The sequence below is a fragment of the Conger conger genome, chromosome 4 (genome assembly GCF_963514075.1).
Source record: "Conger conger chromosome 4, fConCon1.1, whole genome shotgun sequence".
NCBI lineage: Eukaryota > Metazoa > Chordata > Actinopteri > Anguilliformes > Congridae > Conger > Conger conger.
Genome location: NC_083763.1, coordinates 62,882,066 through 62,908,520, shown reverse-complemented (window position 1 = coordinate 62,908,520; position 26,455 = coordinate 62,882,066). Strand labels below are relative to the sequence as shown.

The window sequence follows — 26,455 nt, the reverse complement described above, 5'->3', positions numbered from 1 at the left end:
CGTGAAACACGCACTTTTCAGCCTTCACAAAAAGGCGAGCCTCCAAAAGACGCGACAACACTAGTCTCACGTGGCGAATATGCTCAGAGATAGTGGCGGAGAAGATCAGGATATCATCCAGATAGACGAATACAAACCTCTCCAGCATTTCTCTGAGCACATCATTTACTAACGCCTGAAACACTGCGGGGGCGTTGGTAAGACCGAATGGCATGACGCGATACTCATAATGGCCAGAGTGTGTGTTAAACGCGGTCTTCCATTCGTCGCCCTCTCGTATGCGTACCAAATTGTACGCGTTACGGAGATCTAATTTTGTGAACACCGATGCCGCCTGCAGGCGCTCAAACGCAGAGTTCATCAGCGGTAAGGGATATCTATTCTTGACTGTGATCGCGTTTAGCCCCCGGTAATCAATACACGGCCTAAGACTGCCATCCTTCTTTTTAACAAAAAAAAATCCCGCTCCCGCTGGTGACGACGATGGTCTGATAAAACCATTCGCTAAGGCTTCGCGAATGTATTCTTTCATTGCCTTGCTCTCAGGCACTGACAAAGAATAGAGTGCGCCCCGGGGTGGGACTGTCCCTGGGTGTAACTCGATCACACAGTCGTATGACCGATGCGGTGGTAGTGTGGTCGCGCGCTGCTTGCTGAATACTTCTGCCAGCTCGCCATATACCCTCGGAACGTTGGTTGGTAGCGGAAATTCGATAGCCCCAACCATACGTTCCTCACCCCCACTACCTGAGGTCTGAAACAAGCTCTCAGTGTCCCAATCAGAGCCCTCACTGCCCTCCCCGTCGTCAGTAAGACGATTCCAATCACACATGGAGTCCCACTCCAGACTCCCCTCCTGCTCCTCCTCCCCCTCAGGTACCCTGACACTAGGATTATGGGGCTCCCTAGCCTCCTCCTCGTCCAATTCGGACCCTATGTCAGTCTCAATAGGAGGGGTCGAGGAGTTATACACATGATTGGAGTGCTCATCACACTGCGGACCCCACCGGGACACTGGGTTGCTCCCGTTACCCCAGTTTATTTGTGGCTGATGCTTTACCAACCAGACATGTCCTAAAATAATCGGATAAACCGGAGATTCCACCAAATAAAAATATATACGTTCCCGGTGCCCCCCAAACGGGATACGCATACCCACTCGCTCCGTTTTGTGACGAACCACCCCGGAACCCAATGGGCGGCCGTCCAGCGCCGTAATGGATTGGGGCTGCGGTATAGACCGAACCGGCAGATTATTTTGCCTAGCCCACTGACGGTCAATAAAGTTGTCCACTGCCCCAGAGTCGATAAAAGCTTCTGTCCTCACTACGGCCCCCTTCCACGTCAGTTCGACGGGAAGCACTGTGCGAAAGCTAATACCTGCACCTGGTCCCACTAGTGACTCTCGCTCCACTAGTGGGACTGCTCTTTTGCTTTCCGGTTAGGACAGTTCTTTATTAAGTGCCCTGGCCGTTTACAAAAGAAGCACGACCATTCTCTCCCAGGCCGCCTCCTAGGACGCGCCAGCGTGGTGCTGTCAAGCTGCATGGGTTCCTCCAATTTGTGTACCCCCTGTCTCTGCTCCGCCTCTGTAAACTGGCTCAGGGAGGGCGGAACCGGCCAATTGAAACTGCCCATTCTGCCGGCTCTCTCTCGCTCACGTTCCCGAACCCGGTTATCAATACGAATCGCTGTCGATATTAGTGAGCCTAAATTCCCCGGTGGCTCCACTGTGGCCAGCGCGTCCCTGACCGAGTCTGACAGTGCACATGTAAAGAGCGTCATTAGCGGTTCGTCCGCCCACCCCGTCTCCCCTGCCAGAGCCTGGAACGCCACTGAAAACTCTGCCACACTCTGAGTTCCCTGCCTCATCCACGTTAATCGGGCCGCCGCCTCTTTACCCGTGACATTGTGGTCGAATACTCTTGTCATCTCCTGCATTAGGAGCTGGGAGCTGCTCATTAGGGGGGATTGTGCCCGAATCAGCGGATCTGCCCAGGCCAGAGCGGTCCCGGTCAACAGGGATAAAATAAACGCTACCTGGGAATCCTCGGTTGAGAATCGTGAGGGTTGGGCTTTAAAAAAAATTAAGCACTGGGAAAGAAACCCCCTACATCTACCCGCCTCTCCCCCGTACCGCAACGGCAACTGTAACTTAGGTTCCCGTTTTAGTGGTGAACTGGGCTGGGATGCGGATCCCGTAGATGGGGAGGAAGTGAGTGGCTGAGGGTTGTAGGGATGTGGTGCCTGAGCTTGTGGGGAATGGAACTCGCTTGCCAGTAATCGAAAACTATCGGCAAGCTCCATCAACACCTCTTGCTGCCTGCCCAGCCTAGACAGGATCTCGTCCTGCCTCTGAAAAACCATGGTCTGCTGCTCGGTGGTAGCTGTCTGCTGGGTGTGCAATTCCTGCAGCGCCTGCCCCTGCCTAGCTAGCATAGCCTGCTGAGCGGCTACCACCGCTTCTAGTGGGGAGTCTCCCATCTCCCTTCCCGTACTGGTCGCTGGTCTCTCCATGGTGGCTTTTGTGTTCTGTAGCGTTGGAAGCTAAGCGGAGAGCCAGGGGCGACCAAAGGTAGAACCTTTTTTAACCGACACGCGAACGTGTCAGTCACTAAATCCCAGGGAGAACCGAAATAGGGATACCCAGCTAGGAACAGGACTTCTCCCGGAACAATGGGAGGAAAGGAAATTAAACAAACCAAACTTAGAAATGGTAAACAGAGAAGTAGCTCAAAAACGGCTAGAGAACGTAAAACAACCCTTAAGTAACTAGGGCGAACCAATACTTTGGTACCGTGCCAAATAGCTGGGCACTGAGTGAAAACCAAAAGAAAATACAACCTAGCGAGAAAAGCTAGGCACGAAAATAAAAACCTCGAGGCGCAGCTCGGGACAAAAATGCAAACCAAAATACACACCGGGGACAACGTCCCTCTACCATCGACTCACACGAGTCAAAAAGAAAAACAAAACCCTTGAGGAAGGCGCCAGCACACACAACACTTCCAGCTGTACGCCTTCCTTACCTTTTAGATATTTCTCCTTTTTAGCAATGAGAGAATTATCCACCAGCACCGTACCTGACTCGTATAGGGTTAGAGTCTACCGGGCGCTTTACCGGCTTTGTGCCAAGGGCGAACGGTTGAACACAAAAGCACAGAAACTAGTCCCTGCTGGTCTTAAATACTCTCCCGGGAGGTAATTCCCCTGGCGTAAACGAGGAACAGGTGGAAACAATATCCTCGGCCAACTAGTGGCACCAGTGAGAATTACCTCCCACCATGACAGTCACTGCTGTTCAGTTTATCTATACTTTCTATGACTTACTTTTATTTTTCATTTGATGTCTATCATATAATTTATATGATTTTGATTTGACTGATGCTTAGTACATCTGTATACTCTTTATGACTTATTACTGATGAATATTGTTGTTAAAATGCATAAGTGACCCACATGTAATCCAAAGTTAAGTAAAATGATTAATATGAGGTGGAAAGCACCAAAAATGATCTATAGGTCGTAGAAAGTTCTGGAAAACACTATATAGTGAATAGCACCGTGTTTCATATGTTTTTCATGTTAATGATTTAAGTTTATTAGAAGACACAGCCTATAGCACAAGATGTATGTAAAAAGATCCTTCTTTGTTTTGAGAATCAAGGGGGAAATTCGCCACAATGGTTTCAGGACTGAAAAGTAAATATCTGCAACATAGCCAAGTCATATGATGGTTTTTAAGAAAGCTATTGGTTGTACTGAGATAAGGATTGTGCATAAAAAGAGAGTTTTGTCTGTTATTCAAGGTTGGAAATCTGAGGATTTTAACTGGCTATTGTGCACGTGTGCTACAATAAAGTAAAATTTTCTGCAGACTTTGCTGTCGTGGGATCTTTTCACTTCCTGGACTTGTTTTACAACTGATTGGAGATTGGACCTTGAGAGCTACTGTTTCCTAGCAAATGACAGCATGTTTGTCACACTTAAATGTTTCAGATCATCAAACAAATTTAAATATTAGTCAAAGACAACACAAGTAAACACAAAATGCAGTTTTTAAATGAAGGTTTTTATTATTAAGGGAGAAAAAAAATCCAAACCTACATGGCCCTGTGTGAAAAAGTGATTGCCCTCCCTGATAAAACATAACTTAACTGTGGTTTATCAAACCTGAGTTCAATTTCTCTAGCCACTCCCAGGCCTGATTACTGCCACACCTGTTCTTAATCAAGAAATCACTTAAATAGGACCTGCCGGACAAAGTGAAGTAGACCAAATGATCCTTAAAAGCTAGACATCATGCCGAGATCTAAAGAAATTCAGGAACAAATGAGAAAGAAAGTAATTGAGATATATCAGTCTGGAAAAGGTTACAAAGCCATTTCTATTACTTTGGGACTCCAGCGAACCACAGTGAGAGCCATTATCCACAAATGGCGAAAACATGGAGCAGTGGTGAACCTTCCCAGGAGTGGCCGGCCAACCAAAATTACCCCAAGAGTGCAGCAACGACTCATCCAAGAGGTCACAAAAGACCCCACAACAACATCCAAAGAACTGCAGGCCTCACTTGCCTCAGTTAAGGTCAGTGTTTATGACTCCACCATAAGAAAGAGACTGGCAAAAATGGCCTGCATGGCAGAGTTCCAAGACGAAAACCAGTGCTGAGCAAAAAGAACATTAAGGCTCGTCTCAATTTTGCCAGAAAACATCTTTGTTCCCCAAGACTTTTGGGAAAATACTCTGTGGTCTGACGAGACAAAAGTTGAACTTTTTGGAAGGTGTGTGTCCCATTACATCTGGCGTAAAAGTAACACCGCATTTCAGAAAAAGAACATCATACCAACAGTAAAATATGGTGGTGGTAGTGTGATGGTCTGGGGCTGTTTTGCTGCTTCAGGACCTGGAAGACTTGCTGTGACAAATGGAACCATGAATTCTGCTGTCTACCAAAAAATCCTGAAGGAGAATGTCCGGCCATCTGTTCGTGACCTCAAGCTGAAACGAACTTGGGTTCTGCAGCAGGACAATGATCCAAAACACACCAGCAAGTCCACCTCTGAATGGCTGAAGAAAAACAAAATGAAGACTTTGGAGTGGCCTAGTCAAAGTCCTGACCTGAATCCTATTGAGATGCTGTGGCATGACCTTAAAAAGGCGGTTCATGCTCGAAAACCCTCCAATGTGGCTGAATTACAATAATTCTGCAAAAATGAGTGGGCCAAAATTCCTCCACAGCGCTGTAAGAGACTCATTGCAAGTTATCGCGAACGCTTCATTGCAGTTGTTGCTGCTAAGGGTGGCCCAACCAGTTATTAGGTTTAGGGAGCAATCACTTTTTCACACAGGGCCATCTAGGTTTGGATTTTTTTTCTCCCTTAATAATAAATACCTTCATTTCAAAACTGCATTTTGTGTTTACTTGTGTTGTCTTTGACTAATATTGAAATTTGTTTGATGATCTGAAACATTTAAGTGTGACAAACATGCAAAAAAAAAAAGAAATCAGGAAGGGGGCAAACACTTTTTCACACCACTGTATACCTATGTTTTGAAGAAATCATATTTTATTTTTCCAATTACGAAGGGTTCGGTGAATGCACTGAAGAAGCCTGCAGGGTTCAGTACCTCCAATAAGGTTAAGAACCACTGATCTAGAGGGAACAACAACCCTCTATAAGCCCACAAAGACCAGTCCAGCAGAATCTTGCCCTGTCACCAAGTCAACAAGCTTCAGCCAATCAGGCAGGAGAAATACACAGTCATACAATTTCTGCATTAAAAAACTACCTTCCCCTTCTCTAGAATCAGGGATCCCGCAGTGATGCAATACAGCGATCAATCCACTGCATCTGTAGCTTTTATGTGTTGCAGGCAGTTTTAGTATCCATGCTGTATACACTGTCCGCAAAACACCATGTATGGGCTTCAGGAGAGAAGCAATTAACTTGTAAGGACACATCAAACATACAAAAGCATTTTATTTAATCTGGTGTCCATTGTAAAATCAAGGCATGAGATTAATGACGGGTTAGGCCACAGTTAAGAATAACAGCAGGATAATTAATTTACACTGTGCTGAAAAATTTTTTCTTTTTAATTACTAATTGCTGTATCAGACAAACGTGATACCTGCTGCATCCGAAATACCGTATCACACAGACCGTATTGAGTACAACAAAAAACATGAATTAAACATTCAGTGAAATGGACCGCGATTAAAGTGTATTGCATTAATTACCTCTGCTTCTCTTGAAGTAATTAAGAGGAACGAGAGTGACATCATGCAAAGGGGGTTTGTGTTACGCACCTGAGATCCTGTTACGATTAAGGTCAGCACAAAACAGGATGGATCCTTCTGTCAGTATTAAGCTAATCATAAAGCACATCTCCTTCCCCATTCCTTGTGAAAGAAAAACCCAATCAGTGGAGACCTGCTTGGCTTGATTCACAGGGTGGACATAGAATGGTCTTTTCTTTCTGGTTTGCATGCAGCTATTGGCACATGAATCTGTCTAATCTGGAAAGACCTCTTTCACAACTTTGAAAACAGTTAATCTCATCTAAACTCTTCATGCATCTCAGTTTGGAAATGTTGCGATGTGAATCAGATAATGCAAAAAGTGACTTTTACAGCCAGGCTTGTCATTGGGGATGAAGAAGCAAGGTCTGATTTTTGGAGCATATTAGAAATAAACTTCTCATACATCGCCTGATGAAGTATTTTGCCAACACTTCATCTGAATTATCTGTGTCACCTGACCTTTTACAAACTTCTAAACACTCTACAAAAAGCACTGATCCTAATTTTGATAGTGTGCATACCAACTTGCATGATTGATACTCTCCCACCCAAATATGTTGGTATTATCTAAAAATAATGTGCAATTTGTGACACAACTTGGAATTGTATTTGAGTACCCATTCAGCAAGCATGCTCATTAAGACACATTGATCGATTTTACACTTAGATTATTTCTGTACTGATTTAATTAAAACAGATATGAGTATTTACTTCAAACCAGCTCTTTGTTTTATGGTTTAATTTTTACATTGATGTATTATTTTAATTTCACATTATTTTTCATATTTTGGTTTCATATATTTGTAATATTTTCATTGGAAGGTTACCAGCTAATGTCTCTGCTGTTCCCAGGGGTCATGTCCGTGGAATCCTTGTGTTGACTTCAGTTACACTGTCAGTTCTGAATTTAAGAAAAAATAGCACATTGGCTTTAATAAGTAATGAGGCCACTTGCTGAGATAACAAGACAAATCAGCCACTTAAAATAAATTTTGACCCCCCCGCACTTCTCCAAGTAGCAAGGACATTTAAATCCACTTCCCTCTCTCCCCTGGACAGTAGTAGGATATACACGGCTGTAAAGTCTTCTTAGAAACTTCTTGGTTACTTTTATACACTGTAAAAGTCATCCCTTGAATTCAAATCTCGTCAAAACGATACAGTAAGAGAAAAGCGTGGTTTTTGTCATTCACCAAGGGCAGTTGTTTGTGATGAAAGCTGTTCTGTCACAAGCACATTGGCAGTGTAAACCATGCAAGTCCTCGTCCAACCTTTTGAGAAGCCTACGGACCTGAGTATTGGGTGACAAAAAAAAGCCTATCTGTAATGCCACCCTGTGACAACAGGCTTAGGAGTATCGTTATACTTTAGCCCAACACTGATCCAAAATAATCAGGTAAATAACAAGACCTTGGTAAGAGAAACCAGATCATACGGCCAGGCCGGACATCATATTCACCTGACCTGGTATGGCCTGACAAGATTAACCTCCAAGAAAGTTAATTCACAAATACTATGCACATAAATCTTTTTAAGGTTTTGGCATCCTCCTCATCCTCCTACTCATCCCAAATATACAATTTACTCAAATCTAAAGTTAATTTGGGCGGCACGGATGGTGCAGTGGGTAGCACTGCTGCCTCACAGCAAATATGTCCTGGGTTCTAATCCCCGTCGGCCGGGACGTTTGCATGTTCTCCCCGTGTTTGCGTGGGTTTCCTCCAGTTACTCCGGTTTCCTCCCACAGTCCAAAGACATAGGTATGAGTGTGTGAGAGAATGGTGTGTCTGCCTTGTGATGGACTGGCGACCTGTACAGGGTGTATTCCTGCCTTTCGCCAAATGTATGCTGGGATAGGCTCCAGCCGCCCTGCGACCCTGTTCAGGATAAGTGGGTTAGGATAATGAATGAATGAATAAAGTTAATCTGAATTTAGTTTTCGACAATAAATTTTATTAAGGCAATAAATCCGAGAGAGAATAATTGATGGCTGAGCTGCCCCTGTAACAGTTACAGAGGCCATCTTTGCGCACATAAAGTCAGTTGACAGCTAACAGAAATCTCTTGAGCTGGAGCCTTGATATTGCTGATTGCTCTTTTTTTAATTAACCTCGGAACAGATGCAGCAGACACGTTCAAAGTGGGTACTTTGATTCCTTTACTTGTAGCTCTATGCCAGGAAAGCCATTAGAGGTACTGTACAGCCCCTGAAATGCATTCATCATCAATGAGTCTCGCAAAAAGACCTCTCAAACATAGTAATGTGTCGGAAGTGTGGGAGGTCTTGTAAATATCACATCAGCTGCTCTTTGGGGAAATTATTTGTGTAGTAATTGTTTTGTATAATTACCTAAACGCCTGTGCCAACTAATTTGCATATGAACAATCTTCGATTGTTTCATTTGATTTGGAGTGTTGTTATGTGTTGTAGAACATATTTCCAGGACTTGGAAAATTGATTTTATTTGTGCACTTGATTTAATTAAACAGATCTTAGCTTGGTTCCTATGTGAGTTCAAAATAAACCATAAACCTTGAATCATGACAGCATACATAATGGGCAAACTAGAAAAATGAAATTGCAAATGCAGCCATGCAGTTAACATCAAGTGTCACAAGTTGAATATATCTAAGAGGCGGCCCATCCCAACACTGGTAAAAAGATGCTAAGCTTGGAATTGCTTTTGAGGATGTGAACTTTCAAGTGGAGTTCAAAAGGTCAGAGAACACAGTTTGAGCAGACAGTTGGTTCTTGCATTCATTCTGTTCTCTCTGCTTCTTTGCAGTATGTGGCTCCAGTTAGTTAAAATGTCTTTGTTGTATTATGTTAAGAGCATAGATCTATAAAACCTGTTGTCAGTAATGATATTCTAAGTCACACATATTACAATTGCATATAATGCAAAGGCCTCACTGTCAGGGGCGCGGGACAGAGAAACCAAATGCGGACTCAGGATCAAGTGAAAATGGCAGGCTTTAATAATGAAGATCCAGGCAGGCAGAGGTCAAAAACGGCAAACAAGTATGTCAAGGGGCATCGGTGCACCAAGGTAAAACAGCCAGAGTTCTGAAGATCTGAAAAGAAATTGAAGAAATCTGAATGGGGGTAAACTTAATGACAAGATCAAAGTATGAGAAAATAAAATGAATACCTGTTGACTACAAACCTGAGTGAGGCATGATTATGTACAAATATATTTTTTTTAAATGCACTTTCTATTACGACTGCAGTACTGGTGCAATAATTTTACTTTTGTACCACAGGCTTTTGCTGGGAAACACAGTTTCATATTGCATGCAAATCTACAAAGTAGCTTATATAAATGTAGGCCAAGCCCTAGAATCATATCTAAACAGTCTTTCAAGCTACAATTCCAGTTAGTATTCAACAGCCATGTGATGGACATCACACAAAGACGTTGCTACATGCATACTGATGGAGTCAATGCAGGCCTGTGGAGAATAAATAAATAATCCCTCGTGAGATTTGCAAATTCTGAGTGAGGTCAACGTCAAACCTTTTACAGGAGCACTTTCACATTTAAATGACATAACATTGTTACACTACTGTACCTCTCTTAACTAAAAGTGGACAACACCATCCATTTCTAGAGAAATGCAAGGGATTCCACTGAAATGATTACATTTTCAATCAACAATAAGAAACACTCATTGTGATGACCACAAGAGATGCCTGTATTGCAACAGAAAACCATGTAGGCTACTCCTTTTTGAAAAACATTAATATTTAATGATAGAGCAGATATTTGTATGGCATCATTTTGAAAGGCAGCAGAAGCTTCCTCTCACTGTAGGCTACATGCCTGGATAACTCAATAAAATCAATTCAATCAACCTGCCAAGACTCTTTTCGGATTGATTTTAGCTCTGTGTAAGACCTACTGTAGAATAGACCGAATGGTCTACAACTATTGCAACCATGCTTGGTGGCTATCATATAGCTTCATAGATATAGACAGACACATACATTTATTATGTGTTCTCGGTGTGCTGTTGACAGTTAAGACAAAGGAGAGCAAGTGTTGATGAGTGTATGAAACAGAAAGTCAATGCAGAGCAGTTGAAGGACAGCAGTGTTTGTTGTGGTGACTGGAACCTTGATGTGAACATAACTGGAAATAGAAGCAAAGGTGCCCTGTTCCTTTCCCTCCCCACGACTGACGATAGCCACCCATCCCTCCAACTAGTCCGATGGCTGCAGCGCTAATGTATTCTTCCAACCTTGTGCTTGAAGGACCCATAAATCACAGCTTTGAAAAGTACCTCGCTCTGGATTTCCTGCCTAATTTATTACTCTCTCTGAGGCAGGGCACCAGTGTCGTCACGGTGAAGTCCAGCGTGAGGCTCAACACGTTTAGCGCAGGGAGAGGGCGGAATAGCGTGCGGTTGAGCTGCGAAGCCAGATCCGTGTTCCAAGGGCCGACGGAGATGAAGCCAGGTCCAAATGCCATGGCGAGTTCATTCCCAGGCCTGCAGCAGAACTCCTGCCCCCTCCTCTTTTCTCCCAGACTTAGGCTAATTCCTGGTGTGGCGGCTATTTTTAGTAAGGCGCCAGGCATCGATTGAATGCTTATTATAGCTAATAATTTAACAGAGCGGTTCCACCCGCCTCACCCTCCAGCACAAGCTCAGCTAAATTATGACTGTCGTCAGAGCGTGTGGCCTAGCAATTTGATTACATTATCCTATCGGGCAAAGGTCACAAACATGCAAATCAACCTAATATGTTATCTTAAAATCTTATGGTCGTAGGAGATGGAAGGAGGAGGATTAAATCATTGTGCTGCGATACAAATAAATCATGGCCCATTTGACATGTGTTTGTAATGTCAACGCATTAGCCTACGTAACCTCTGGAACAGGGAAGCCTTCCATCGTAACCTAGCAAGTGCCAACTTCATGGTTTATTTATGCTCGAGAAGGAAGGGAGATGTAGAGGCTTTTCAACTGGGACACTTTACTGCAAATTAAATAACGGAATAGTTACAGCTCCGGACAAAGGGATGAAATAGTGTGGCAGCAAAGCAAAACCAGTCATGTGCCAAGTCTGCGACTAACATACCAAGACAACGGAAATGACAAACACAAGGTCAAAAGTCTTAGATTAAGGTATGAAATACAAGGGGTTAAAGATAGACAGGTGAAAAGACATAGACACTCAAGAGATTTCGCCGTTACCGGTATTGTAAATTCTTAACAGGCAACTGGTCTTCAAATGCGTGTGTAATGTTTTTCACCAAACTAGGCCTATAAAATACACTACCAGGCAGATACAGTTCATTATGCCAAAATGTTACTTCTGCATGATGCAACAATTGGGGTTTCTATGGCAACTGCCTACACAGATACAAGCCTACATGATGACTGAGTATTTAGCATGCATTCTCCTCCAAAAATAATATGTGGTAGTCTTGGTAACGCAGACAGCTTTGGATGTGTCTGCAGTGTTACACCTACCTTGTGCTCGTGTGCAAACATAACTGATACACAAAACTGTGAATGCATCTGCACCATCTATTTCTTATGTTTAGATAGGATAGGCTAGGTTGCAGAAATCAAGTGTACGAAGTGTACGAGAAATCAGTGTATGAATTGATCATGTCAGTGCTTTTAATATTATAACATTAAGGTGCTGGTTATATTTATTTATTTATTTATTTATTTATTTAAAGAAGATACTTATAATACTTTATTAGTGCTACCAACCTGACATCCAGTATGTCTTTTGGTACTTCAGTGGTACAGGTATGTAGAAAAGGTTTCCACTGACAACTAAATGGTCCCATGAACCAACCTGGTCTCGTCGCTGCATAAACCACAGTGAAAAATCAAAGCTGTTAATTATCTCAGTAACTATAATTAAGTCTGGTGGTAATATGGTCATCAACTTGTAAACTGAGCCTGCAGTTTAAAGTTGCACCTGGCTAGCTCCTTTGACTATACGCCTGTTACCCTATTGTTAGCACATGGCCTGTGGTTTCAGAAACATTTTCATTTGAAGAGTAATGCTGGCTTTTGCACACAGATGCCACACTGAGCCAGTGCTCACAAAAAGTTATTGAAATGAATTTATATCTTCCCTTGGAGATGGTTGTTACAAATAATCAGCTACGATATTTATTTCATTCCAATTCATTGATGACATGCTACCCATTCCAAAGAGACAAAAGAAAACAACAGAATAACTAAAGACAAATTGCAAGCACATTGCCACAACAAAGGGTGATGCACAATATTTCTTGTAGGATTTATAGTACTTTGAAGAGCAAAATAAATTGCAGTCACTATTTCCAAAAAGCTGAAAAAATTTCCAGGCACCAAAGCACAATTTAATATCACGGTAGTGAAAATAGATACAGTACATACTCAAGATAAATGACATAAATTCCCATCTACTGTAAAAAATTCAAGACTATTAGACTACCCTTTCATTGCTGAATTCTGATTAATATACTGTAGTAGCTGTGGCTTTTCATAATGCACAATATAATGGGTATCAGCACTAAAGAGAGAATCTGATTCCCATTACAAGCCCTTGCCATTTGTGACTGAAAATGTCATTTATATAATGCATATTATTGGTTACTGTGGTCACTTGCAATGTCATGCAATTGACAGTGAATTTAAATGCCTCAACAGTGGGCTTCACTATTATTGGCACCCTTAATAACATTTAGAAAAAGTCTCCATATAATAAACAACATTGATAATTATATATATTTTCTGTTCAAACATACGGGAAAACAATATACTTTTATTCCACTACATTTACTCTCATGTTTCAATGTTTTTTATTTAGTAATCTCATTTTCTATGAAAATTATTGGCACCCCTAACAATTATTGTAAATGAAATCAAACAAAGTGAAATTGGCCATACAATTGAATTTAGTTAAGCTTAGGAAGGATATAGTTAGTTAAGGAAGGATGTATATTATGTCCTTCTATCACTTTTTATTTCACTAGAGTATAAAAACTATAAAATACCTGTCAATTCAGAATACACAGATGGTAATTGACCATCACAAGCTGGGTAATGGGTACAAAAACATACATAAACAGTTGAACATAACACTGAGCATTGTATGTGCAATAATAAAACGCCGTAAAACATATGGAATGGTTGCACACTTGCTAGTAAGAGGATGCAAGTGCATATTATCCCCATGGACAGTAAGGACGATGGTGAGGGAGGCAATAAGTACCCCAAGGATCGCAGTTAAAGAATTGCAGAGATTGGTTGTGACTTGGGGTCACCAAGTCCAAAAAAATGTTTTTTCCAGCAAGACAATGACTCCAAGCATAATCCATGTTCTGCAACGGCCATCTCAGTCTCCGGACTAGAATCCCGTGAAAAATCTGTTGTCTGAGCTGAAGAGTGGGGTATCAATGATTCTGAAAAGTTCTACATGGAGTAATGGTCAAAAATCCCTTCAAATGTGTTCTCTAACCTTATCACAAATTATCAGAAAAGACTTATGGCTGTCATCTTTGCCAGGGGTGTTTGCACAAAGTATTAAACAAGGGGTGCCAATAATTGTGGAACCTGTTTAGGTGATTCAGTTGAATCATTATTAAAGGACACTACTTCACGCATGCTGGAAAATAAAGCTGCCAAGAACTGTATTATAGCTTTGAAATATTCTGTAATTACTGATTCTGTTAAAGACATATTCAGAAATAATTTACATTACATTACATTACTGGCATTTTGCAGACGCTCTTATCCAGAGTGACATACAGTTGATTGACTAAGTAGGAGACAATCCTCCCCTGGAGCTATGCAGGGTTAAGGGCCTTGCTCAAAGGCCCAACGGCTGTGCGGATCTTATTGTGGTGACACCGGGGATCGAACCACCGATCTTGCGGGTCCCAGTCATGTACCTTAAGCACTATGCAACAGGCCCCCCTAAATTAAAAGCTTTTTCCTCATAGTATTCTCAAATGCAGCAGAAAATGCTTGCATGTCAAATAATTCCCATTATTATTCAGGTCACCGTGACTCGGATTCCTGCCTCTTAATCTTCTTACAGAAGTCTACTGTCTACCCTGTTTAATTTGTATCCTTGTCCTGACAGAGAACTGGAGTGTTCAGGGCAAAATATCACTCACTGAAATTCACTAGAGGGGCTTAATGGCTAGTGTAGCTATTGCAGCACTAGAAAAAGACTTCAAAGAATCAAAGAATCAAATGATGTGCTGGACATTGGTTAACCTGACATTTCATGTGATATTCTGAACTAAAAAGCTCAACACTTGATCACAATAAAGCCACCCAATCACTCCAATCACTACTCTTAGCAACAACATGCCTGATAATGCACAATATCACAAAATTAAATGTAAGTATATTTTCCCCTTCTTTTCCAAGCTTAAAAATGGCTTGCTTTTCACCCAAAGACAGTTCTTTGTCTTTTCTAACACAAATGCAGAAATATCAGAATATTCATCAACATGTTTTGATATATAATATGGTAGGAAATAGTAATGTTTTATTTAGCTTCTGTCAAGTGGAAGACCAAAGCATAAGTAATATAATATTTATGCGTTGTTAGTTGATATAATTTTCCTTGGTCATTGCCCTTTTTTCTTTAACAGTAACACAAAGCACGGGTATTCCACCGGAGGCAAATTGTTTTCTGAATTGATTCTTTAGAATTACATGTCCTTGAAATACTATGCTTGGATAACTGCAGGGCTTCCCACGGGACACTTTTTGTAAACTTTTTCATGGCAATATTATTGTCCCTCATTAGTGTATTTCAGTTGCAGCATAATTTGTTTGTCACAATATGCATTATCTGCACATCAAGGGTTATGCTGTTATGCCCAGCCATTCAGTCAATCAATGCACCATTATTGATTGCATGGCAGGTGAATCAATTACATACACATTTAGCTTTCAAAAAACGCTTGGCTAAGGGAAAATATTTTAATAATAAAAAATAATCTATAGGAAACATGAACAAGCCCTGTGAGTATTGTTTGAATATGTATTCAATGGCTGTTTAAATAGCTTCAGAAATTAATAATTTATCATTTCAACCCAACTCACTGCAGGCAACATTTTTGTACAGTATATATCAAGCAGAAGAAAAAAATGTTTAAATGTATTGACTTTTCTCTCGCTTGATTGGAATAGGTCCCAACAATGCATGGAGGAAAGAACTGATTGTCATTATCATGATGGATTTCTCGTTGATACCAACATAAAACCATTTTCAGGCACCTAATGGATGGTTAAAATAGTTTTGAAATGCTTACATTGGTGGAAATTAAGCTTCCTCCTTTTAGATTTTAAACACCCAGAATAGATGGGCATCAAATATAATTATAGTTGGTAGACAATAGATTTATGAAATACATTTTTGGATAGATTTTTTGTTACATTTCCCTTTTACTTCCATGCACTTAGAAACACATAGATCACGTAGATTTGCAAGCTGAATTTGTTCCTTAAATAAAATGTTTAAAATGGGATGATTCAAGTACAGTGGCTCCTGTCATTAGGTTCAGTTATTCTTTCATTTCTTGGTGTGAAAATTATTTTTTGAATTTGGGAGCCTGCCTGTACGCTCTCAGGCCTGCATTGTCTCTATAGATGTCCCATAACAATCATCCTTTGACTCAACCCTTGTCCTCATCTACATTAACATCAGTCCTAAAACAGCTTCAATTCCCTTGACACCATCTTACGCACTACTGCAGTCAGTCCCATCATTACCCTGTTCAGTGTTTAAACAAGTTTTAAAACCATCCAATGCTCATTTGCTCAGCTTAAGCATTAAAACAATAAGATCACAACTGCTTTCAATTAACCAAATCACCAGAATACTCCACTCCAATGACACCACAGATAACAATGCAACAACATATTCTTATCTTAAATGTATTTTAAATCTTTTTTCCTAAGATGTGCTCCTACGAGTGTACCATGTCGGATTCAACAAACACTCTTAACTTCAGAAAACTGTCTGAAGGGGAACAAAAAACATGATGAATCCCATTTGTTCAAAATTGTTTTTTTCTAAGGAATGAGATTTGGCTGACCTTATGATACCCACTACTGAAGGCTTTACAGTCTTATTGGCAAATAACAAGCTCACTCACTTAGAATAAAAAAGTGTGCTTGTGTTCAAATGAGTCATTTGCTCTATTTGGACTGATACATGAAAGGATTAAAGGTGTTAGGCCAGGGACAACATTACTGTATGAATGCATCAATTGCCAATAATTGTGGAAAACCAGAATTAAACCGAATTGGGACTAAAAGTATAAAGTCTATACAAGGCACGAGGCTGAGAGCTACACAAACAGGTACCAATAGCTGCAGCCTGTAGCTACTGTAAGCTACACACTACACTGTCAGTTGTGATATTTAGCTTCTTACTCCACTTATCACAATGCAAAACCCAACAGTGGAAGAGTTCAAATCTGAATTCCTGAAAAATTCTAAGAATATTATCCATAGCTGCACCACATGATGACAGTAGAGGTGAAAACCCCAAAATTCTATTTGTCTATCCGAGCTTTGGAATTCAAATTACTGTACAGTGGGTGTTAACGCAGTCTGCTGTGGGGCAGACTGTAGCCTAGTGGCTAAGATACATGGCCACTAGACTACAGGCTGGGACCTGGAACGTGGGTGGTTAAATCCCCAGAGTAGCCACAATAAGTTCAGCACAGCTGTTGGGCCCTTGAGCAAGACCTTTAACCTGACATTGTTCCAGTGGGGGGATTGGAAAAATGTTGGGTAAACAACTGCAAGTCACTTTGGATAAAAGCGTCAGCTAAAAACTGTAAATGTACAGTAACAGTTTATCATGCTGTATAGAAGGTCATTCAATTTTGCCAGTAGTTAGCAGTAATCAGTATCAGTAATTTTGAAAGTCCTGTAAGTTCAAAATTATCCAATGGAACAAATGAAAATATTTGATAGATGAGCTTAGAATCCAGGAGGATTGTCAGAGTTGTGTTGTGTTTACAACAATCTTCCACAGCGACTGTATCACTACAGCCTCTGCATCTATTGCCGGCAGACCACAGATTAGCAATGAGGAAGTTAGACTGGTATTCCGCCCTCACTGAGCAATGCTATGGGCAATTTGTGTCTACACTGTCACACTTAGGAGGATTAATCTTGTAAAGCTCACCACTGCAATCTGCACAAACGCTAGATACTATACACCACTCAAGACTCCGTTTGTAAAACATTGCAGTCTGTACGCACTTGGACAGTGGTACAATTTCTGTTCTTTTTACTCTGTACTACAGCACATTAGGTTTGAAATGAAACAATGAATATGAGGTTAAAGTGTGGACTGTCACCAATAATTCCATCCATCCATATCGGGGTGATCCGTGTAGGAGCTACATCCCTTTCTAAACATAGTCCCCCATTTTAGGGGACAAAAAGTAATTGGACAGTTGGTTTCTCAGCTGTTTCTGAATAGTCAGGTGTGTTCAATCACTTCCATAGTGCAGATAAAAGAGAATTTTCAGAATCTAGCCTTAATTCTAGGCTTCTGATTGCCTTTGGAGTCTGTTATTGGACCATTGGAGTTGTGTCAATGAAAGTCAAAGAAGCCATTATGAGGCTGGGAAATAAGAAAAAATAATTAGAGACATAGGTCAAACAACAGGCTTGCACAAATAAACAGTTTGGAACATCATTAAGAAGGAAGAGACCACTGGAGAGCTCGGCAGTCGCAAAGGAATTGGTAGGCTAAGGAAGACCTCTACCGATGATAACTGATGAATTCTTGCTGTAATGAAGAAATAGCACCTGTCTGACTGATCAAAACACTCTTCAGTGATTACTGTCTGCAGAAGACTTCCCAAACAAAACTACAGAGACTATACTGCAAGATGCAAACCACTAGTTAGTCCACAGTCACGATGGTCAGGTTACAGTTTGCTAGGAAGTGCTGAAAAAAAGCTTGCAGAGTTCTGGAAAAAGGTCTTGTGGACAGGTGAGACCAAGATTCACTTGTATCAGAGTGATGGCCAGAGCAAAGTGTGGAGGCCAAAAGGAACTGCCCAAGATCCAAAGTGTAGTGTAATGTCCATAATGTAGAAGCAGAATTCATCCTGAAGTGAACATTAGCATCTGCAAACATCATCCTACAGCAAGACAATGATCGGAACTGTTAAACAAACAAAGGGCTTTTTCAAAGCCAAAAACTGGGAAATCCAAGAGTTTAACCTCATGCAAATTGTTTGATTACAAATATGAAGTACAGAGCCAAATCAAAAAAGGTATTTTTCCAAACCATTATGGTGCTTACTATGTTATGTTTGAACACTTATGTTTGAACATTGACTAAAAAGATTGACCTCTTTATATTCATGGACATTATTAACCTGGATAAAGATACAGTATATCTGAGTGCTTCTGTATTTGATTCAATAGAAACTATTTTTTGCAACCGCATGGCCTGTGTGACCTTTCCAAAAGCCAGCTACAGTATAACGCAGATCGTATTCTTGTTGTTATTATAATGTGACACGATGAGTACATGGATGGCTGATTTGCTAATTAATGCCTCCCTTAAGCCTTTTGTACACTGCTTGAAAAGGTCTTTAGTCACAGGAGAAAAAGAAATTGTAATCTGAGCATCCTAAATGTTTATGAAGGAAACTTCAACCTTGAGCAAGCAGAGGTATATCCTAGAACCTTGTCTAAGTTTCAGTAATGTTGTAATGGTGTTTTAATGTAATTGACATGCCGACAGACTGGTTGAGTTCCTATGAATAAAACAACAGCATTGCTCAAGTAACATAAGTCAGTTGAGGCCAAAATCAAAAGTCTATGTAATGTTAACTATGTATGCAGTTATTTGTTGACATTGAAGTCATACAGTTAGGAAAACATTCTTATGTACATGAAAATGTATGTGGAATAATTCCATTTTATAATTTCTTTAATTGGAAGGCTGCTGGGTAGCTCATCCGGGTAATCCATTGGTTCCAGTATGTGGCTGTGCACTATGGTCTGGCTTGGGATCGCAATCATGTCTTTTAAATTTGCGGGATTGACATAATCTCATCACTCAAGTGGGACACCACTAATCAAGTGGGGACCTGTAGTCTGCCTGCCCAATCTTCTTGTGCTTGTGCTGCTCTGACAACTATGTTGTGATGGAACAGAAACAGTGGCTGACAGCATACGCTTTGTGAGAATAATAACTGTCTTTTCCCCACTGATCAAGGATGTCAGTGATGAGACAGGCCAACCAATACAACTGGGCATGCCAAATTAGAATGAACCACTTCGACCAGATTGGTTCAGTTTCGCCAGTCAGTACACTTAAAAAGAAAGCCCTAATAAAATTGTTAAACATGAATACTCTACAAGAAACTGTTGTGATATCACAATGTTACACACCTAATGGCCTTTTGATGCGTTTCATGACTCAAAGTTAGTCAAGCTCTGCATGCCCTGCAATGCACACTGTCCCTCATATATTGTGCCTCTCATATGTACCCTAGGCTAGGCTACTACAGTACACATAATGACATGCACATTTATTACCAAACATTAATTGCCCTACCAGCACTGGTTTATAGCTGTTTAGTGCCCAGCATTTGAACAGTATTTACCACCCAGGCTTACAGTAGTATATCCCTAAACGAGGTATTTTTCAGCAAAGGGAAGAAAAATCTCCTTAGGAGGAAACGGAAGTTGGCTTTATAGTACATCACTTTAATTGTTAGCCAGCATTAGCTACAGTTCATAGTTCCATAAACTAGAGCTGTCCATCACTTAGAAATAATAGGTTTAGATGATTCAGTTAAAATTCCACTGAAAAGACCATATACACTGGTATGTGAGTGTACTGGTTAGTGTAGCCTACATACAAAAACAAAATCGCTCCATAGCAACTTTCAATATAGGCAGTGAATGTTGTTTCACTATTTTAAATATTGTCATAAATAGCCCGTTCGACAAGGTATATTTCATCCACGAAATGGTTTCCACGTACGCGTTCCGTGTATGTGAGACATATTTACTAGCAGACACCAATATAGCCTTCCCACCATATTCTCAACTTTCCAACCAGTATCGCAGTAGTGTCATGTTATATCGCGCGAAGTTGGATGCCTTGAATGAAATCGATGCCCTATTCCTAATGCTACAAATGATACAATACTACTACTACTACTACTACTACTAGTAGTAGTAGTAATAATAATAATAATAATAATAATAATAATAATAATAATAATAATAAAGAAATTAACATGGGGTAAGCTATCGCCCAGGTAATGATTCCTCTAAGATATATGAAAAAGTTTTCTTGATTTAGTTTATTTTAGTTTAGTGCAGCTATTGCCCTTTGTGGTGTAGCCTACAGTCCAAACCAATTAGGTTTCACCTCTAGGTTGTGATGCAGCTCATGTGGCACTAGCTTCGCCGTTCTCTGTGCTGTGTGCGTCTCTGCAGTTCACTCCACGGTGTGTTTATCCCACGCTCGACATCCGCAGACATCCCATTTTACCATATCAACAACCGATGGAGGGAATTCTCTGCCCATCAGTTTTTTCCCAAGACAAGGACAGCGGTTCTTCGTAATCCTGTATTTCAAAACGCCTCATTATTTATTTTTTTATTTCTATTTTTTTATTTTTAAAAACACAATGTGGGACACATATCCAGTGATCGGAGCTTCCACTGAAGGCTTGGAATCGTAGCCGCCTGGCGAAGGGAATCCCGAACCCGTTCTTTTCCCCTCTCGTTGTCGAAAGAGGTGTTTTTATGCAAAGGGTGGTTTATTTCGACAAGGTAAGCTGCCTATATTTGACTTCATTCAGTACATCAGAAACTGCAGAACGACTGCGTTGTACTCACCCTTTCTCGTTACTTTGTAGAGGTGTAGAACTAAATGCTTTACTATGTTACACGGCAGTGCAAAAGGACCATAGTCTATATTGTCCATAGGTTTATAGGCGCGTATTATAGTATTTAAAATAAAAGAGCCGGTGTATCCTTGAGCATTGGTTATAGCGAAATTATTTTCGCAAGAAAAATATATTAGGGGATGATAGTAAACGTATAGCCTACAAGCCCATACCTACTAGCCTGGAAAAGAAGCTTTGATAAGTTTTACATTGTTAATATTAAATTAATTACTATGGCCGACGGAATAAACTGCGCCGAGATTAATTTTTTATATATTTCTTAGGTTAATTTACCTTTCCACATAATATGTTCTCAGCAATATGATCAAACTAAGAAAATGCCTCGGATATCTGAATCCAGCGTAGGCTATATGACATTTTCCACAAAGCATCCATTTACCCCAGGCTCTGTGTTTCATCACTGAAACATGCGACAGCAGGGGCTATAAAAACTGTTGCATCTTCACAGTTCCAGCACGGTGCCAGCAGCATGCACTGCACAGAAGAAATTGCCATATTATTAAATAAGACGCTTTCCACTTACCATCAAGTATTTGTTCGTAAATAAAAACAATAATACGCCTTTCTGAAGAAATTTCATTGGATAAAGAAGAAAGGAATGCATCATTTATGTATTCCTGTTAGTGTGGATAAGGTCGGTAAAACCACCGCATGCGCTTTCCTTCATTTAGCCTATTCAATGAGGAACAGTTAAATTCCCATCATTGGAACTTTTTTCAGAGTAGCTCGGTTCATTTATATGCGCCTTGACTTTGGTTTACATAATAACACTAACCTTAATCCTGACAAGATACGATTGTATCGTTACGCGGATGATTTATAGCCTTTTGCATGTGGCTGGGAGCTAATGGCTGTATAAAGTGCACGTAAAAGTAAATGCGCATGAGGTTGATTGAGGAATTGTTTTCATTAAATGGGATATACCCATTGAGCGTTTACTTACTATCAAACGTTAGCCGTAACTTCTGGATGGGGGTTTTAAATAGCACAGCTATTATAAAGTCACGTAAGTGTAGTAAATATAAACCAACTAAATCGTGCGCGCTGGGATTTACTCAACCGACTGCTAAATATAAAGCCAAATCTAAGCCTCCTGTCTTTAGAGTGGACAATGACAAAAACAGAAAAGCAATCAGTGACTCTGATGAGCTCATAAACTTAATTTCCACAACTACATGAAATAAAATAATCGATAAAGTTCTCCCCTTATTTTCTTTCTAATTTCAGCCATGGAGGGACTTGTCTGAAGAGGATCCAACATAAGCTATTCCTGGTTTCGCCAAGGTCTTTTTTTGGAGGGTTGTTGTATTTATTTAGTTTCTCCCTGGTAAGCGTTGCACTTCCATAAAACAGTCATGGCTGAAAAGGCTAGTTCTGGAGCGCCGAAGAGTGGCCCGCGGGCCCCAGGCTCCCTTCCGCCAGAACCCATCGAGATTATCCGGACCAAAGCCCGCTCCAGAAGAGTCCGCATCAATGTGGGAGGGCTGAACCACGAGGTGCTGTGGAGGACCCTAGACAGGCTCCCACGGACCAGGCTGGGGAAGCTCAGAGACTGCAACACCCATGAATCCCTCATGGAGGTCTGTGATGACTACAGCCTGAACGAGAACGAGTACTTCTTTGACAGGCATCCGGGGGCATTCACCTCCATCTTGAATTTTTACAGAACGGGGAAGCTGCACATGATGGAGGAGATGTGTGCCCTCTCTTTTGGTCAGGAACTCGACTACTGGGGCATAGATGAGATCTACTTGGAGTCGTGCTGCCAGGCCCGCTACCACCAGAAGAAGGAGCAGATGAACGAGGAGCTGAGGAGGGAGGCAGAGACTCTGAGAGAGAGGGAGGGGGAGGGGGAATTTGATAACACCTGCTGCCCAGACAAAAGGAAAAAGCTCTGGGACCTGCTGGAGAAGCCCAGCTCCTCTGTCGCTGCCAAGGTAAGGTTAAAGGTTGTTGCGCCTCAGATACGACCTGTGATTGGTCTTCTCAACCTGTAAGTTTACACCCTGCTGTAACAAGATGTTTCTTTGATAGGACTTGCTGCCCAGACTAAAACGGGAGTGAATTTAACTGAGTGTTTGAAAACAAAGCAACAGATTATTTTAGGTTGGTGTTAATGAGAGAATTGTTCCAATTCTTTGTGGCATTCTTCTTGCGCACCCTGCAAACTGAGTCTGACTAGAAAAGAGCTGAAAGGCACACTGAAGGAATTTGTCTCAGGCAGAAGTAAAGCACAGACGTTATGGCTGAGTACTCCTGTGAAATATACTGTCAGCAAGAGAGGGAACCACAGCACACATACAGTAGATGCTGATAAGAAAGGAATCAAGGGATGAAAGAAGAAAGATGGTTTTCATGTGTTTAAGGTAATAGACAGAGGTTATATCCTTTCTTTAATTTTACTTTGATCAATTAAAAAGATATGAGTAACAGTAAAAGTCTTACTGGGTTATCATCTTTTTGAAGAGACCTTGGCACCTTAGCACATGGATTAGGATTTACGTTGTTTACACTTGCTGTCACCTTCACCTTCAACACAATTTGTGAGTTTATTAAGGGTAACCCGTTAAAGAAATGAATTTACCCAATTCATAACAGCCTAAATGCAAGAGGGCTAAAGGGTCTGTATTTTATTTGTAAATATTTGTAGCCACTATTTCTAACTCAGGCCTTTGAGGCTATAGTACTGCTGGGGTTCATTCTGTTTAATCAGTGACTGATTTACACCTGTCACACCAGGTGAATGGAATATCTGGCCAATCAGTGACATTAATCAATCAATAAATTATGTGGTACTGTAGACAAGAATACCAACAGAACTACTGGCCTGAATGGCCAGACTTGAGTATCTAGGCCCTAGTCTTTTCTAGGGAGGTTCCTAAATTTTGCTCCACATACCATGTCACCCATTAGCTTCCGACTTGATGAAATTTGATCAGCAATAATTTATGATGAGCCCCTTGAATGGTTATTTGCTCACCAGGGGGATTACATTTCATGTCTGGGGACTGTATCGTGAAACCATCTTCTTTTGACTGATGGGAAAGCCTTTCTTAACACGTGAAGAACTACCGCATTTGGACTAGATGACTGTATTTACATTTTAGGCACTGTAGAATGGGAAGTTGGGATACATTTTCCAGAAATGCCTCGTCATCTGTTTTCACGGCATAGTTACACAGGGCTGCAGGGCTCACGTGTGATTCAATTTCAGCTCCATTTCCCACTTAATTTATGACCCTGGGGTTGGGAGTCAAAATAACAAAACCGTTGTAATAATGCTCCATATATTGCATTTCAGGAATATGCACTGCATAGTAGCCAATGATTTAAAAGGCTTTGTATTTAACGCCTCCCGTGTTCTGTACTCCTTCAAAGGTGTCACTTTGCTTGACGATTTCTGCTCAGTTGGCAACAATGTACTCTTTGTTCATGTGAAGCTATTAATACCCCCAGTAATACTTTTCCAGTTTCATAATTGCATCTGTACATTTCATATACGGAGACCTCCATCTGTATCATACGTTAACTACGTTAACATAACAAATAACTTTTTTCCCAGCTTGGAATGCTAAATATAATTGAGAATATTCAAAGACTCTGGTGATCTGAGGTATTGCATTGAGGATGAGTATTTGAAAGGACACTCAGAACTTGAGAAGGCCTTTTTTAGGATGCCCTACTCTGGAGAATGCCACCACTGTGGCTACAGACGTTTGTGGGTTGTTTTAAGCAGTGTTTATGATGCAAGCTGGGCCTTTGTCAAAGCCACTCAGACCTCCTATCATATTACCTCATAAGAGTTTTCTGCGAATGTGTCCAAACATGACGACATTGAATCCAGGTTTATGACACCTCCTGCCTTGAACTGAGGTTAAATTTGGGGTGGCTGACATTTGCACACAGCAGGTTCAACAAGAGTAGAATTCCAGGCTTATACCAGGAGAGAGAGAGGGAGAGGGAGTGGGGGCTGGGACTAGTCTTGACAACAAATGACAGAGTAGTCTAAGTGATGCGTGCTAACAGTGCACTGGCCCTTTTCTCAAACATTGACGATGAATAATAGATGTAATGGTCACCAGAAGAGAAATTCTCTGCTTTTTGTGTTGTACTTTGTTGCACTGTACATAGTTAACATTCACAGAGGAGAGTGAATCATTGGAGAAAGCTGTGCCTTGGCACACTGTGATCCTCTATAAATAGTTAACCTCTTAATACAATGTTAGCCATTGGTACAGGTAAAGCAGTGCTGTAAAGCGGGACAGACCATTTCTGGAGGAATGGAGGACACCAGAAGCTTTTTTTACTCTCATGTAAATAAAGTTAGATTGCCTAATGTGTGGGGTGGAATTTTTAATACATTATAATGCATAGCATTGTTGTCATGACAACAAACAGTTTGTTGTTAACGGAACTTACAGAACAGTAAAATAACAGGTGGCACTGGCCCTCGGGATACTTGAAAAACATTTCATTGGGAAATGTATTATTTAAATTACATTTAATTAAAAAATGGGAAATGATTTACACTTAATTGTAATCAAACTTCAAACCTTTTAAAAGAGAAGGCCATGAATGAATATACTGGTGCATTGTACGGGTTTTAAGGATGGTACACGTATCTGAGGTTTATTATACAGTATGAGACAAACTGAGAGCCCTCTCATGTCAAAACCAAAATTTTTGCATTACAGAATGCCACAACCTCAATTACTGTCAGACTTAAAAGGCGTTAGTCTGTGTGAGCAGACATCTGTGAAGCAATCCTTAAGGATAATTAAATCAAACCATATCTTCACAGTTTATAATGTATTTCTTATTAGGTTTACCATAACAACTAAAATGCTGGGTAATACAATAAATACTGTAAGTTAAAAGCATACAGTCAGGTCCATAAATATTGGGACATCGACATAATTCTCATATCTTTGGCTCTATACACCACCACAATGGATTTGAAATGAAATGAACAAGATATGCTTTAACTGCAGACTTTCAGCTTTAATTTCAGGGTATTTACATCCAAATCAGGTGAACGGTGTAGGAATTACAACAGTTTGTAATGTTCTTGGGGCATTTTCCCTTCAGTTTTGTCTTCAGCAAGTGAAATGCATGTTCAATCGGATTCAGGTCAGGTGATTGACTTGGCCATTGCATAACATTCCACTTCTTTGCCTTAAAAAACTCTTTGGTTGCTTTTGCAGTA

The 26,455-nt window shown here is 40.8% G+C and overlaps 1 protein-coding gene across 1 annotated transcript in view; it reads left to right on the top strand.

Annotated features, from left to right (window-relative positions):
• The first annotated feature begins 20,881 nt into the window (after positions 1–20,881).
• The window catches only part of kcnb2b (potassium voltage-gated channel subfamily B member 2b), an 81,809-nt gene continuing 76,235 nt past the window's right edge, over positions 20,882–26,455 (top strand). Inside the window, exons 1-2 of the mRNA XM_061237584.1 lie at positions 20,882–21,112; positions 22,477–23,186. Of these exons, the coding sequence (XP_061093568.1) occupies positions 22,605–23,186 (582 nt within the window). The 5' untranslated portion in view covers positions 20,882–21,112; positions 22,477–22,604. The remainder of the gene's footprint in view (positions 21,113–22,476; positions 23,187–26,455) is intronic.